Below are 16028 nucleotides of genomic sequence, written 5' to 3' on the forward strand. Positions count from 1 at the left end.
TTTGAATGTTTTACTTTACCTTGATTCTTGGTGTCCACAGGTAGGGAAAAATTTTAGTTTCACCCCTTTACCCGTGCCTGTTAAGCGTGGCTTGTGACCCATGACACGAATCTAACCCATTTTAGATTTTAATTTGCTCATTTAGATATTTTGATTTTTTTTTAATTTTAAGATTTAATGGTTATATATATATCAAAGTAGATTAGGCTCCGATCGATCGGATTCCAGCTTGTATCCGATCGATTCTTTGTCTATTGGATCGAAGCACATCTTCAAGACTCTCCTAAAAAGCAAGCGGAGGACTTTGCTCGCCCGCTAGCTGATCTGGTATTGTTTAAAAAAAAAAGAAAGATGTGATGAAGAAAGCATGCATTGACTGCAATACAACGCCACCCTCCTCCTCTCATTATGCTACAGTGCTGAAAGCACCTTCATGAATCATGAAGGTGCCTTCATTCACCATAAAAAAAAAAGCGACTGGGAGATGCAGTTGCCCCGCACCCACCCCCTCCGATTTCCCCCTCGAAATCCTCTGCCTTTCTCATCCCACGATCGCCCCGCACCCACCCCATTCGGTGCCACTCGCAGTTCCGTCACTCCTCCACGCCATCCTCCAAGCCCCACACTCGCCTGTGGGTCCCCCTCCCCCAAGCACCTGCCCCACCACCCTGTCCTCCACCCCTCGACTTCACGCTTTCTCATCCTAGAGATTCGGTCCACAATAAGCCTAGAACGAGATCCAAAACAATAAACGGAGTCCAACGAGCCAAGCACATTCCAAACAGAGTCCAGACGACAAAGATACGTGCAAGAGAAATTCAAAGTAGATGGCATATCCCACGGGGGCGGCGGGTTGGTGGAGGCCAGCGATGATGCAGCCAGACCCGGTAGACGCACGCACCTCACCTACATGGAATATGTAGGCTCCTACATTTGAATTATAGATGCCTACAATTGAATTGTAGGTGCCTACAATTCATATGTAGGCGCTATATGCTCTTAGGCGAGGAGGCGCTCACATGTCCGTGGGATCTAGCTGCACTGCTGTCGACCTCCGTCGGTCTGTCGGCGTCCTCTGTCAGCCCACCGACGGCTTCCTCTGTATGTAGGTGCCTATAATTCACATGTAAGCACTACATGCTCCCAAGTGAGGAGCTCGCATGTTCGCTAGGTCTGACTGCATTGCCGCCGGCCTTCGCCGCCCCACTAACGGCCTCCTCCACATGTAGGCGCCTACATGTAAATTGTAGGCACCTATAATTCATCTAAAGGCGCCTACAATTCACATATAGATGCTACATGCTCCGAGGTGTGACGCTCGTACGTCTGTCGGGCCTGGCTGCACCACCGTCGGCGGCCTCCTCCACATGTAGATGCCTACATGTGAATTGTAGACGCCTACAATTCACATGTACAATTCATATATAGGCATCTACAATTCACATATAGGCACTACATACTTCTAGGCAAGGCGTTCGTGCATCCATCGAGCCTGGCTATGCCATCGTCGGCCTCCATCGCCCTGTCGATGGCCTCCTCCTTATGTAAATGCCTACATGAATTGTAGATGTCTATAATTCACATTTAGGTGCCTAGGTGCCTACATGCGATGAAGAGAGGAGGCACCTGAAGGTGCCTTCATGAATCCTTCCAGCTTCATTCGTCAATCTCTCTGATTTTAGGCTTAAATTTTGTTCATTTATTAAACCTGTTCCCTGAATGAAGGAGGAAGAAGAGGACACGAGTCCTCTGTTCTGTGGAGACAAAAAAAAATATTCAGGAAGGATGAAGGCACCCATGCACAACTCTAAAAGCTATTCGAAATCTGTCATGATGATAGATGATAGTAGTTTGCATAATAAAGTACCGATAAATAGAAATTTTTTAAGATAAATACCATATTAATATTGGTTTCGGATCCGAAGCTCATCACTGACCTTACAACAAATTCCATTAGGATCACAACACGGGCTCTTCGGGTCGGATCATAATTCGGGCCTTTGCATAAAAACAGAAACTATGAATAATAAATATAAATTTCGTGTCGATAAATAAAAATTTTTCAGGATAAACACAAACTCAGGATTTAAAAGTTGAGTGATCCAATGATCTACCTAGGATAAAACATAAGAGAGGATGTTAAATACTAAGTTCTGTGAAAATAAATACAAACTATCAGAGGATAAACACAAACTCTAAATAATAAATACAAACTCCAACTGGAGCCTAATCCGAGTTTGTGTACATCTTAAAAAGTTTCTGTTTATTGACATAGAATTTGTGTTTATTATTCGCAGTTTCTATTTATCTGCACAGAGTCACTCCGTGTTTATTATTTGTAGTTTCTGTTTATTATTTGGAGTTTGTGTTTGCTCTATCATTGTGTTTATCATGGGTGGATCCTAGGATCACTTAACTTTTGAACCTTGAGTTTGTGTTTATCCTGAAAAATTTTTGTTTATCGATACGAAGTTTGTATTTATTATTCAAAATTTTTATTTATCTGTATAAAGTTTATGTTTATTCATAGTTTTTTTGTATTTATTATTCATAATTTTTGTTTATTATTTAGAATTTATATTTATCCTTTGATAGTTTGTATTTATTTTTATAGGATTTAGTATTTATCCTCCTCTCTTGTTGTTTATCGTGGATGGAGTGTTTATTCTATCCAGGATTATTTGTAGTTTATATTTATTCTCTCAATATAATCACAAATAATAAAAAAATAACAATGAGAATATAAATTTTTGAATATAATTCATAAAAAATATTCAGTAATGGTTAATAGAGGATTTGGGAGGAGAGGAGATGGCGGTCACGGGATGAAAAACTCGACTTGAGAGGAGATGAGATGGCGATCGCGGGAGAGAGAGAAAAAGAGAGGAGGCACAGGTGGGGGGGTTATTAGAAGATGGCGGTCGTGGGTGGGGAGAGAGAGAAGAAGAGAGGAGGCACAGGTGGGGTGGGGTACCGAAAGATGGCAGTCATGGGTGGGGGGAGAGAGAGAAGAAGAGATGAGATGGGTGGGGGGGTTACCGGAAGACGGTGGTGGAGGAGACGATGACGGTCGTGTTGGCCTTACATCTCATCGCATCCCATTGAATGCTGTTTTTTTTTAATATGCCAGCTCAGCTAACGCCCTTCGAACTCTTCTATTAGCTTATAAAAAAAAACTCTGAGATACACGTCGATCCAATGGAGGGGGATCCGACCAGATGGGAGCTAGGATCCGATCGACCATAGCCTAATCTCTCTCTATATATATAATATGATATATATTTATTTATTATACTTCATCTTTTTTGATATAGTAAAATCTCTCCCTATTTTCACCCATGGATGTAGGCCAAAGGCTGAATAATATAAATTATTTTATCCTATTTTTTCTGCATGTGATTATTTATTATTATTATAGATTTTATATTAATTAATAGATAATTTTGCAACAAACTAGTATTAGAGCTTGAGATTAAACCTTCAATTCATCCATTATAAGGTGATTCTTCAGTTTAGTCAGTTCAAGATGATGAGCTTGAGATTGTTGATGAGAGAGATGCCTCATAAGAGCAATAATATATCATAGATGCTAGTAGATTGAGGAGGCAGATTAGACCCCCTCAGAGATATAGATATGCAGATTTGATTTTTTTTGCATTATCTGTGGTAGAGTTTATCGAGATTTAGGATTCTATCAGTTATTATGAGGCTATCACTAACAGTGAGTCTATATAATGATTTATCGCCATGAGTCAGGAGATTGAGTCTCTTCACAAGAATCAGATATGGAGGCTTGTGAAACCACCACAAGCCAAAATTATTGGATGCAAATAGGTCTTCAAGAAGAAAAAAAAAATTCAGAGGTTAAAGCAGTAAGGTTTAAAGTACGTATGGTTGCAAAGGACTACAGTAAAAGAGAAGATATAGACTTTAATAAAATTTTCTTTCCTATTATGAAGCATAGCTCTATTTGTGTGTTGCTTGTCATTATTGTATTATTTGACTTAGAACTTAAGTAGCTTGATATTAAGATAACTTTTTTACATAGTGAGCTTGAGGAACATATTCACACACAGTAGTCAGAGTAATTTGTTGTTTAGGATAAGGGGCACTATACTTGCTTATTGAGAAAATCATTGTATGTTGGAAGCAATCTCCGAGGCAGTAGTATAAATAGTTTGATGTACTTATACTTGGGCATGGTTACTCTTGGGAGTGATTATGATAGTTGTATTTATTACAGAAGACTTTCAGATTATTTTTTGATTTATTTATTGCTCTATACTGATGGCATGCTCATTGCAGTAAAAAATATATTTGAGATTAAGAAGTTAAAGACTCAGCTTAGCAGTGAATTTGAGATGAAGGACTTGGATACAGTAAAAAAAATTTTAGGTATGGAGATTCATAGGGATCAACGTACAAAATAGATTAATTTTATCATAAAAAAATTATATTCAAAAGATGCTTGAATATTTTGGCATACAGCATTGCAAGCTAATGAGTACACCACTTGCAGCATACTTTAGACTTTCAGCTGCTTTGTCTTCACAGTTAGATGAGAAGGAGGAATACATATTACTGGTTCTATATGTTAGTGCAGCTGGGATTATCATATATGCCATGATTTACACACGTTTAGATATCTCACAAGTCATCAATGTTGTTAGCAGATACATGAGGCTTCTATAAAAGATCTATTGACAGGCTGTGAAATGGATCTTATGCTACTTGAGAGATACTATGGATATTGATTTGGTATATAATCAGGGTTTAGGCATTTATAGCAGTGTCATTGGTTATGTGGACTCTACTTGTGTAGATGATTGGGATATGAGGAGGTCTCTAACAGACTATATCTTCATTTTTTGAGATTGTGCTATCAATTGGAAAGCGACTTTATAGTCTGTTTACTATAGAGGTAGAATGTATATAGTAGCAGTAAAGGTAGTAAGGAGGCTATTTGGTTGCAAGATATTTTGATAATCTTGGCTTATATTAAGATGTGACTATTGTTTACTATGACAGTCAAAGTATCATACATTGACTAAAAATTAGATGTATTATAAGATGATTAAGCATGTTAATGTTAGATATCATTTCATTCGGGATATTGTATCATAAGAGATTATTGCACTGAAGAAGATTTCTATGGCAGATAATTCATCAGATACAATGACCAAGTAACTTACCACTCTCAAGTTCAAGCACTGCTTGGACTTGATTTTTATTTTGAGATGCTAAGCTAGGTCCTTAGGGGCATTATTGGAGGAGATGGAGAGGAGTTCACTATTTTATATTACAGCATGATGGAATTCAAGCCAAGATGGAATTTATTCAGTGTGGCTTGAATTTGATATGACCCGTAATACAAATCTGACCCATTTTGGACTTTAGTTGACTCATTTGGATATTTTTATTTTTTTCTTTATTTTAGGATTTAATGACTACATATATATTAATCGCTGTCGTATGTATCAAAAATAAATCACTAACTTACTACTATATAGATAGTGTAAGTCAGGTTTGTATCCACAGGGATCGCGTTAGTTACGGTTGAGTTGTTTGGATTTAAGTTAAAATCCGGATAAAGATTAATTAAAAATTAGTAACTAAATGAAAGAGTAAATAAATAAAGACTAATTAAGATTGGTATCAAGTATGAGGATGGATTCTTAGGATTTCAACTATTTTCTTTTTAGATAGTTGGTACCCTTCTTAACATGCCTTTACTTTGATATCTAAACAATAAAGATATAACCTATCTTAAAGAGCACGGTCCGTACCTCGTAGATCATGGCCCGTCTCTTAAAGGTATAGGCTAGTCAAAATTGCTTAGATGCAAAATAAAAGAAATCTTATCTAAAGATAATCTATCCCAAGAGAACGAATCATACTTATAGATCACGGTTCATCCTAAGGGTCATAAACTATTCTAGATTAAGATCTTATGCAAAGTAAAATAAAGACATAAAGATATGAAGCATGAAAAGTAACTTTTTATTGCATAACAAGAAGAAAACATAAAAGATTGAAAGTAAAAAAACACTGTCTAAATAGATTACAGAGATTTTCTGAGAGTTGACGATAAACCGATCATGAAAATATTCTTCACCACAATCTGCATCCTGAACTCTGGAGATTCATCTTTTGAGACTTAGAAAAGACCTTCAGCAGTAAGACAAAGAGATTTGATGGAGAATAGGATGAGAAAAGTGAGTTTGGAAGAGGTTGGAAGGTGAAAGAGGGTTGCTGGAATTTCTAGGTTGCAGTTTGTAGGGTTGGAAAGAAAGAAAGGTTCGGAGGACTTTTTGGAGGCTTTTGGGTGTGGGATTTTTATGATTTGTAGAAAATTGATGAGGTTTGGGATGGTAGAGTTTGAGAAAAAAAGATTGGACCTATGGCCAACTAAAAATCTGAAAAGATAGAGTTGGCGTGAAGAAGAGCTGTGGCGTGGAACCTAAGGCTATAGGGAGTAGAGGCGTATGTTAGGGTTTGTGGCAACATATCAAAATCATGGTGCATAAAAATGTGGGAGATTTGGCACGTAAGGAATAAAAGAAAGATGTTGTGGTGTGTAATAAAGAAAGGATGGCATGGAGAATTGGGATGGGACCGCACATCTTTTTTTTTTTAAGATGGGAGTTGGTTGATTTAAGAGGGGTTTAGGCATTAGAGACTCTAAGATTTTATGAGAAGAGATGTGGGAGCCTGAATAAGGATCCTTAGATTTTCATATTGCTTTTCTTCCATTGATCAATAAGTTACGTTCACACTGGATCTTCATGAAGAATGATCTTTTAATCTGAGCCTTGAGATTTAAGTTGTGTTTATACTTGGTTCTATGTGAAGGATTATCTTTTAATCTGGATCCTTGAATTTTAAGCTTACATCTGATCCCTTCATGAATAAGTCGCGTTTACACTGAAATAAGAGCTGGTTGCTTAGTTCACTCAAATCTGATCTGATTTGAGTCCAATTTGAATCTTATGAATCGAAACTCCCAATCACATGCAAAATAGATTGGAAAGCATCGAATTCTTAATAAATAAAGAGCAATTAAATAAAATTATATACTTCTAGTGATTTAATTTAAGGGTTCATCATATATATATTGTAATCATGTCTCTAATTGTTTGAAGGACCATCTTTTGTTATTTAATCCACTGCATACTCTTTATACTTTATCTTTTTTGATATAGTAAAATCTCTCTCTATCTTCATCGGTACTGTTGGTGCAAAAATCCGCCTGCGCCGGAGAAGCTGGAGTTGAGGAAGCCGCGGTCGCCACCGGGACCTGCAAGGGAAGTCTAAACTGGAGGTGGGGTTGCTCCGGCAAGACCCTCCGACGCTCAAGTCAGTTCTCTGCCTCAACAAGAATGGAGTGCTCGAACGGAGAGTTTAGCAGAGTTTTGAGATAAGGCAAAAGAGCTTAAGGAATAACGTATCTGGGTCCCCCTTTTATAGGCGGGGGAGGCAACGGACTGATGGCGACGTTTGTAACCGCCTGGTAGTGGGCCGTCCATGGTCAGGGGAATTGATTGCGAAATATAATGGAGCAGATACGTGGGCATCACCTCGACCCACCACGTGGAATCTGTTATGAGGGGTGGAGCAGCGTCCGTCGTCAGGAGAATCGCATGGTATCCGTCGCAGGAGGTGGAGCAGGTTCGTGGCCGTCACTGTGGCCTGCCAGGGGATAGTGGAGCTGTGTGGAGTCCGCCACAGGAAGTGGAGCAGGACGGCTATGGCCACTGCGGCTTGTCAGGGAATGATGGTACTGCACGGAGTCCGCCACAGGAAGTGGAGCAGGGTCGTGGCCGTTTTTGGGGGCCTGTCAGGGGGCGTGGATCTGTCGATTGAAGCTCGGTAACGGCCAGAGCCCGATTTCTGTTGAGGTCCGGGTGAGGCCCTCCGGGCGGTAGGGGTCGTGAACGGAGCCCGGCTCCCGCAGGAGTCCTGGCGGAGCAGCAGTTGATATCGACAGTGGAGCCTGGCTCCCATAGGAGTCCGGGCGGAGCTGTAACTGCCGTCGGCGGTGGAGCCCGGCTCCCGTAGGAGTCCGGGCGGAGCTGCGCTGCAAACAAAGTTAAGGGTGAAATCCGGCTCTGATAGGAGTCCGAATTGAGCTTACCAGCAGTTGATACGGAGAGCGAAGCCCGGCTCCCGTGGGAGTCCGGGCGGAGCTGCGCTGATGCCGACAGTGGAGCCTGGCTCCCGTAGGAGTCTGGGTGGAGCTGCCGTCGGTGGTGAAGCCCGGCTCCCGTAGGAGTCCGGGCGGAGCTGCACTTGCTGATGGCGGTGGAGCCCGACTCCCGTAGGAGTCCGGGCTGAGCTGCACTTGCTGATGGCGGTGGAGCCCGGCTCCCGTAGGTGTCCGGGCTGAGCTGCACTGCAAACAAAGTTAAGGGTGAAATCCGGCTCTGATAGGAGTCCGGATTGAGCTTACCAGCAGTTGATACTGAGAGCGGAGCCCGGCTCCCGTGGGAGTCCGGGCGGAGCTGCGCTGATGCCGACAGTGGAGCCTGGCTCCCGTAGGAGTCCGGGTGGAGCTGCCGTCGGCGGTGAAGCCCGGCTCTCGTAGGAGTCCGGGCGGAGCTGCACTTGCTGATGGCGGTGGAGCCCGGCTCCCGTAGGAGTCCGGGCTGAGCTGCACTTGCTGATGGCGGTGGAGCCCGGCTCCCGTAGGAGTCCGGGCTGAGCTGCACTGCAAACAAAGTTATGGGTGAAATCCGGCTCTGATAGGAGTCCGGATTGAGCTTACCAGCCGTTGATACTGAGAGCGGAGCCCGGCTCCCGTGGGAGTCCGGGCGGAGCTGCGCTGATGCCGACAGTGGAGCCTGGCTCCCGTAGGAGTCCGGGTGGAGCTGCCGTCGGTGGTGAAGCCCGGCTCCCGTAGGAGTCCGGGCGGAGCTGCACTTGCTGATGGCGGTGGAGCCCGGCTCCCGTAGGAGTCCGGGCTGAGCTGCACTTGCTGATGGCGGTGGAGCCCGGCTCCCGTAGGAGTCCGGGCTGAGCTGCACTTGCTGATGGCGGTGGAGCCCGGCTCCCGTAGGAGTCCGGGCGGAGCTGCACTTGCTAATGGCGGTGGAGCCCGGCTCCCGTAGGAGTCCGGGCGGAGCTGCACTTGCTGATGGCGGTTCCACCGTGGGTTCCGGCTGTGGGTATTTTATACCCAACAGGTACGTTGATGTAGGCCAAAAGTCAAACTACGTAAAGCATTGTATCCTATTTTTTTGCATATGATTATTTATTATTATTTCAGATTTCTTGTTAATTAATAGATACTTTTGTAATAAAATGATCTAATTTCACATCTTACCTATCCATGTCATCATGAAAGCAGAGTTATATGCGTAAAAGATGGAAACATGATCCAATTCACTGATGCCATGCCATATAACACCTTAAAAGATCAATTATAACTATTAATGAATATAGAGGGTGTTTGATTAGAGAGAATTGGGGTTTGGAATGGAAATCAAAGTGGATGACTTCCATTTCAACCATTTGATTGGAGAGAGTTTCATTCTGATTTCGATTTCAGAATGAAATGAGAATGACCCAATCTTCTTAAAACCTATCTGGGGCAGATGAGAATAGTCCAATTTTCTTAAAACCTAATCTTGACTTTTTTTTTTAAAAATTTAGATATTTATTTTGATTTTAATCATGAATCAAATATTTCAAGAGATATGGCTATTCCGATTATCATTCCAATCCATTATGATTTCAGACGCAAACCAAACAATCCGATAGTAGAAACTGCTCGTGGAATGGGCCTCCAGGCAACTTGAAAGATGCCGCAGGGATTGCTTGGAGCATCATGCTTGTAACATCTCATGGTGGAGGTAAAAAATTTTTTTTATAATATATATATATATATATATATATATAGAATAGCCTTTCCTCTTCTGCCTTTCTGAAATGATGCATCGTTCTGTTGGAAGACTTGAAACGATGGTGAGTTTGCACATCCGAAGTACCAATCCCTTTGCTCTTGTTCTCCTTCCTGCGTCCGCCGTACGTTCACGAGACATTCATTTGACACTACCAATAGACCATCTACTGTGCAGCCTAGATAGTAGCTACATCCTGATATGGTTGATTGATCTAAAGCTCTGTCTTCTAGCATGCATAAAACTACGTCTCTCACATAATAAAGTTCAGTCTCTTCCAGGTGGCTTCTTTCTGGCACTCATCTGAGCGAGGATGCTGCCTATGCTGGAAGAGCAGAGCACGACTAAAATAGAATCTAGTTTCTTCGAATTAAGAATCAAACGTGCAAGCAACTTGGCCAGAATAATAGAATCTAGTAAGTAACTAAAGTAAGGGAACAGCGAAAAAGATCATACACGTTGTTACGGCTAATCTCCTCATCATCTGATCGTCCGAGATGTGCACCTGCAAGAAAAATTCTCACTGACCGAAGATGCCTCCGACGGAGACCTTCCGATGCTTAAGTCAGAGAGGAGACTAGGCAACAGTGAAAAAAATCAAAGGCTCAGCGAGAGAGAACTTGAGAGTTTTAGAGCTTACCAAAACTGTTGTCTTACTCCATTTTATAGTAGAATGCAGTATAGTCCCGCCATTAATGATGTAGACAATTGGGGAGTTGTCAAATAGTCGGGGGCTATCAAATCGTCGTGGGTTGTCAGGTCATCAGAATTAACCCATATTCTTTGCAGGACAACGCCCCATGACGATCGTACAGTATGTCCTTGGCAGGACAACAGCCCATCGCAGTTGTATAGCGTTTGGATGTGCTAGTCGACTATATGTCGGTATTTGATTACCGGAACGTCGGGTGATGACTCGAAAACACCATCGGCTGATCTGGTGCCTTGTGGAAGTCGGATGTCGGTTGCCACCTCCGACAGTGAGTCGGTGATATGGGTTCGACGGCTCGGTTGGTTGGAAACAGTATTGGCCTATTTGACTGGCATACCTTTGACCGGATATTGTTGGCAGTCATTGTCGGAGTCGTCCGTCCGTTCGGTGGATAGAGTCAAACGTCGGTCGGACCGTTTCGAGAATATATCGACATATAAGAGTCAGTCGGTATATCCCAACACATGCATACATACATACATACATATTTTATCAATTCAAAGCTCTCGTCGCATCCACGCACATCTCGGTCTGATGACTCGGTCTAAACTTCCCGTGCAGTCAAAATGAAGAATGCTTTAATATAAAACTTATTTCATTCCTTGGGCAGACTCTGAGCACGTGCTTGAGAAAAATAAGGAAGGAAGAAGTCTCTTACTTCCAGCGCTGTAAACTTCATCAAGAAGTTGTTGGGATGTTGGAGTATGACTCGGGCGTCTCCTCTTCCTACAAAAGTCCAACGTGCTAACAAGTCATAATATCATATACGTTTCTAATTGTCTCTCTCACGAACGACACCTCAGCAATCCAGTCGTTTTATCTCTTGATCAAATGGCTACAAATGGCCTAACATCATCCTTAAGTTCGGCAAATATATTGACCCATCCCATGCAAAGTGACACGAGAAAAAAAAATGGAATCACGAGTAGGGTCCCATCAAGAAGGATGATGCTGGAGGCCGCATCAAGGGACACCATCGAAGAACCTTCGCATCACCTTGAGGGAAGGATCCTTCCCTTTGCATACATAAATAGCTATTGGCTCCACCGGCCAAACAATATGTGATTGAAACGCTCATGGCGGCTCCTTTGGGCTTCACTGAGATGTCCTACCCTTCTTTCTTCCTTGAAGATAGCCCTGCTGGAGTTCCTGGCTGTTACTTCTTTCCTGTCGAGGTCTCCGATGAGTCGATGCTCGGAGTTTGCAACGGTGTAGCCACCGATGAAGCCCTGTTCGAGGACTCATTGCTCGCCGGTGATCTCAATACGCTGGTTAGTAGTGATTGCAGCCTAAATGCGCCAACAACTGGACTGGTGATGTATGTGGTGCTGGTAGCATTTGATTTATTCAAGTTAAATTGAAGTCACCTTGTTTACCTCTTGTTCTTAATTTGTAGTAACTAGCTAGGTAGTTATTAATTATGTCACTGCAGGAATTGCGGGAATGATATGAAGAGAATGAAAGTGGATGCGGGATGTAGGATTGGATTTAGAACAAAGTCTGATGTCGATATCTTAGATGATGGCTTCAAGTGGAGGAAGTATGGGAAGAAGTCCGTGAAGAACAGCCCAAATCCAAGGTAAGCTGTCTTAAGTGTAGTTAGAAAATATCTAGTAGAGTATTAGAACTAATAAGACACATATCTTCCTACACTTTCTTAAGATCTCAGAACAGAGACACCTTTCTGCTGATGTTCTTCTAACCGGTACCTAATATTATTCTTGTAATTATGACTGTGGCCTAAATAATGGTTGCAGAAACTACTACCGGTGCTCCCATGAGGGCTGTGCAGTGAAGAAGAGAGTGGAAAGAGACCCACAAGACTCCAGCTATGTGATCACAACGTACGAAGGGGTGCACAACCATGCGAGCCCGAGCACTGTTCGTTACGAAGAATTTGGCCTTCATCAGGCCAAAACCTCGGCGTGGGAATCATATGCCCAGCTTCCCTTGGTGGTTCCAAACGTGTATAGGATGCAGGCTGCTCACTCTTCTTACTGATTCGAAGTAGTTTCCTTCATGCTTTGTTGAGCCCAAGCAATTGTAATGCAGAGAGATGGTTAAATTCTTGGCAGACCTGCCCTCTGTGCGCCTGTTTCGGCGGGTGAGTGCACTTCCACACGAGTGCGAGTGCGCGCGTTTGTGAAGCAAGCGATGGGCGATTGTATTGTCTCTTATTGGGATCCATGCTTAAAATTTCTTACTCATGGATTCTTATGTTTTTTTCTTATCTTTTCGCTAGAGGCTTAGTGGCCTTTTCCATTCACCATGATAAAAAGAAATTGAAGGATATTCCAAGCTTTTCTGCTGTTCTCTTTTTACCCTGAAAGATTTTTTCTGGTTAGTTTCTTATTCCTTTGATGTGGAGGTGGGCTTTGCAAATGCGGCTCAAGCAGGAGAAAATTGCTTATACTTTGTGTGAACAAGAGAAATCCCTACGTCTGAAACCAAACAGCTTTTGTGTCAACGAGATTGTCACAGCGTGGATGCTATCAAAGAATAAAATCTGAGAGATGCATGCGATCGAAACTAGGCTTAGCTCCAATGGCAGCACCTTTTTGCGGGACAGAATTCTAGAACTTCGGAAGTCCTACACTAAACTAGTATTCTTTGGTGGATAAATGGCTTTGTGCGACATGTATAATAAAGAGCAACCCTTTGTGCACCGCGCGCGATGATTGGATCACGCGCGGGAGGATGGGTGGGGGGGGGGCCGTGCTCCGTGCACGCAAATCACCGCGCACGGTGCAATAGGAATTTCGCGTATAAAAAAACAGGGTGCAACCTCAACCTACTTATATCGAAGTTGACCCAACCAAACCCCTGATTTGGTTTGGTTTGGGCTCACATATTTTTGAGCAATGTTGATAAACGTTCCCCCCTGATTCAAAGTCTTATCCGACCGCTGGGTCGGCTTAAAGCATCAGACAACCTGACCGTCTGACCCAGTTTCGATCGCAATTTCCTTCCACCCCGAGACTCCTATTCAATTTTGTTCTGAGTTGACCAACCTGAGGGTAATCTACATCCATCATTTGGTATTTCTCAACCTAACTGACTGAGCCCAAGTGACATTTGGGGCAACAAAAAATTATAGGCTTCGAGTTAGGTTGATTCGATGGCTTGCATACAGGTCATGTGCTAGTCTATGACGCCTTTTGGTCGTGGAGCGGAGTGTGCTGAGTGAAGATTTGGCGTGCGCTAGCGCAAAGAGTGTGTGAGGCACGAAAATGCCCAACTGATTTCATTTCAACTTCTCTTTCTGTAAATATCCTCTTCTTAATAAACACAGGTGGCTGGTTCTCTCAGCCTCCTTTCAATACGAAAAAAAAAAAAAAAGAAAAATCATTTCAACGGTCATGTGATCTCTCTTACCAAAAAAAACAGTCGTGATAGTAAAAGCGGTAAGCCTCGGGACCCAAGCCTAGACCCCATAAGTTAATTGGAGCATATGGTTCTCATAAGACATGGCGTCCAGTTGTGTTTATACGCAGAAACCGCCTCGAATTCGACCCACAACAAGCCTAAATAGAGAAAACTCGTGCAAAGAAGGAGCCCACAGGCCAGAATGGAGCTCAGGCCCACGAGCGTGGCCCAGACACGCACGGACGCACACATAGGGGCAACCCAGACCCAGGTGGGCGTGCATGCGGGCACAAACCAGACCCAGGTGAGTGCACACAAGAGCGGCCTGCGTAGTCTTCATGCAGTCCACACCCCATGCATGGACCAAGTGGCATTTCCTTACGCGTTTCGTGTGGTACACCATGGACCGAACCTGTTTCCATCCCATTTCCCGTGGTCTACAGGATTTTCTGTGGACCATTTCGCATGATTGCACGATCGGATGGTCGAGAAAGGTGTCGGGCGTGATCTGACGGTTCGGTGGGTTTTTTGATGATGTTAGGAAGTCCAATTCGCATTAGAGTCAGGATTTGGCTCGGATTTAGGCCTTTAAAAGGGCCCTATGGGCAACAGAAAAGTAGTGCAGCAAAGAGAGCTTAGACAGCAGCCCAAAGGAGTTTGACGAGCGCCGAGCGTGAGCAACCGATAGAATAAATGCAGACAGAGTTAGCAGAGCGTTAGGCGGAACAGCTGTAGAGGTATGATGTAGCGGTTTGCATCATATGAAGCGTCCAGAGATGTCGAGGATCTTGATGCTGACAGGCCTGTGAGAGGATCTCCTTGAAGGATTTGAGAGAGTTTTTATGAGGATAGCTTCTAGTTGAGAAAGATTTGTGTACGAAGAGTTAAGAGTGTGAGGATCTCCTATTGTACTTATTTTCTTTTTCATAGTGAAGCTTGCATACCCCGTAGAAGTAGCACTGGACTATTCCACGTACTTGATTGTGTGTTCCTATTTTTATTCCTTTTTTCTTCCTGCCGCAACAGGTGGTATCGGATCCACAACAAGTGGTATCAGAGCAAGTGATATCATAACAATTGTTATCAGAGCTGGGATTGGTATCAGGGTGCAGGTTGCAATGGTGGTGATCAAGATTGAAGATGAAGAAGACAGACGCAATCAAGATGGAGATCAACCATGAAGAGTTGATCGATGCTCTCTTATACAAGGAAGAGCCGTTTACGTGGAAGATGCTAGCAGGAGCCCAGTGCGAGGTGAAGTTCCAGATAGAGATGGATTGGGTACGAGACAGGAGATTCGAGAGCATGACGAGCGATGTCGCCAAGTGGCTAGCCTGAGCAAATCTCACGTTATGCAGATTGGAGATAGGATCGAGTGGCCCGGCTTGACTCCTATGTTTGCCCATCCATGAGTAGCAGGCATTTGCCCTAGAGCATGGAGGTGAGATCCAAAAGCTTTTAAAATCATATGGAGGCCGAATATCAAGTCGAGGTAAAAATTATTGAGAAAACGCATCGAATTTGACCCATAGCAAGCCTAAATGGAGAAAACCCATGCAAAGAAGGAGCCCACAGGCCAGAAGGGCGCCCAGGTCCGCAAGCGCGGCCCAAGCACACATGGGCGGGTGCTGCCAGCTACGGGCGAGCGGCCCAGGCCCAGGCCCAGGCAGACACGCGCAGAGGTGCAACCTACACCTAGGCAGGTGTGTGCAGGCACAGCCCGTACAGTCTTCACGCGATCCACGCCCCATGCGTGGATTCGGCGACGTTTCTCTGTGCATTTCATGTGGTGCACCGTGGATCGAACCCATTTCCATCCTATTTTTCACGGTCTACGGGATTTTCTGTGGACCGCTTCATGCGATTGCATGATCGAATGGCCGAGAGAGGTGCCGGGCATGATCTAATTGTTTGGTGGATTTTTTGGTGCTGTTAGGAAGCCCAATTTGCGTTGGAGTCGGGATTTGGCTCGGATTTAGGCCTTTAAAAAGACCCTGTGGGCAACAGAGAAGTAGTGCACTAAAGAGAGCTCGGGTTGCAGCCGAAAAGAG

At 43.6% G+C, this 16028-nt stretch overlaps 1 protein-coding gene across 1 annotated transcript; it reads left to right on the top strand.

Annotated features, from left to right (window-relative positions):
• Positions 1 to 11603: 11603 nt before the first annotated feature.
• LOC105047934 (probable WRKY transcription factor 57) lies at positions 11604 to 12932 on the top strand. Its single transcript, XM_010927083.2, has 3 exons — positions 11604 to 11929; positions 12044 to 12190; positions 12369 to 12932. The coding sequence occupies exons 1-3, from the start codon at positions 11688 to 11690 to the stop codon at positions 12610 to 12612; spliced, it is 633 nt and encodes a 210-aa protein (XP_010925385.1). The 5' UTR covers positions 11604 to 11687; the 3' UTR covers positions 12613 to 12932.
• Positions 12933 to 16028: the final 3096 nt, after the last annotated feature.

The sequence above is a fragment of the Elaeis guineensis genome, chromosome 7, assembly GCF_000442705.2.
Source record: "Elaeis guineensis isolate ETL-2024a chromosome 7, EG11, whole genome shotgun sequence".
Lineage (NCBI taxonomy): Eukaryota > Viridiplantae > Streptophyta > Magnoliopsida > Arecales > Arecaceae > Elaeis > Elaeis guineensis.

What these genes read in the sequence shown, in the direction of transcription:
- LOC105047934 (XM_010927083.2), top strand. Translation starts at nt 11,688, where the DNA reads ATGGCGGCTCCTTTGGGCTTCACTGAGATGTCCTACCCTTCTTTCTTC. An exon ending in CCAACAACTGGACTGGTGAT is followed by an intron (nt 11,930 to 12,043) that starts GTATGTGGTGCT and finishes ATGTCACTGCAG; the next exon opens with GAATTGCGGGAATGATATGA. An exon ending in AAGAACAGCCCAAATCCAAG is followed by an intron (nt 12,191 to 12,368) that starts GTAAGCTGTCTT and finishes TAATGGTTGCAG; the next exon opens with AAACTACTACCGGTGCTCCC.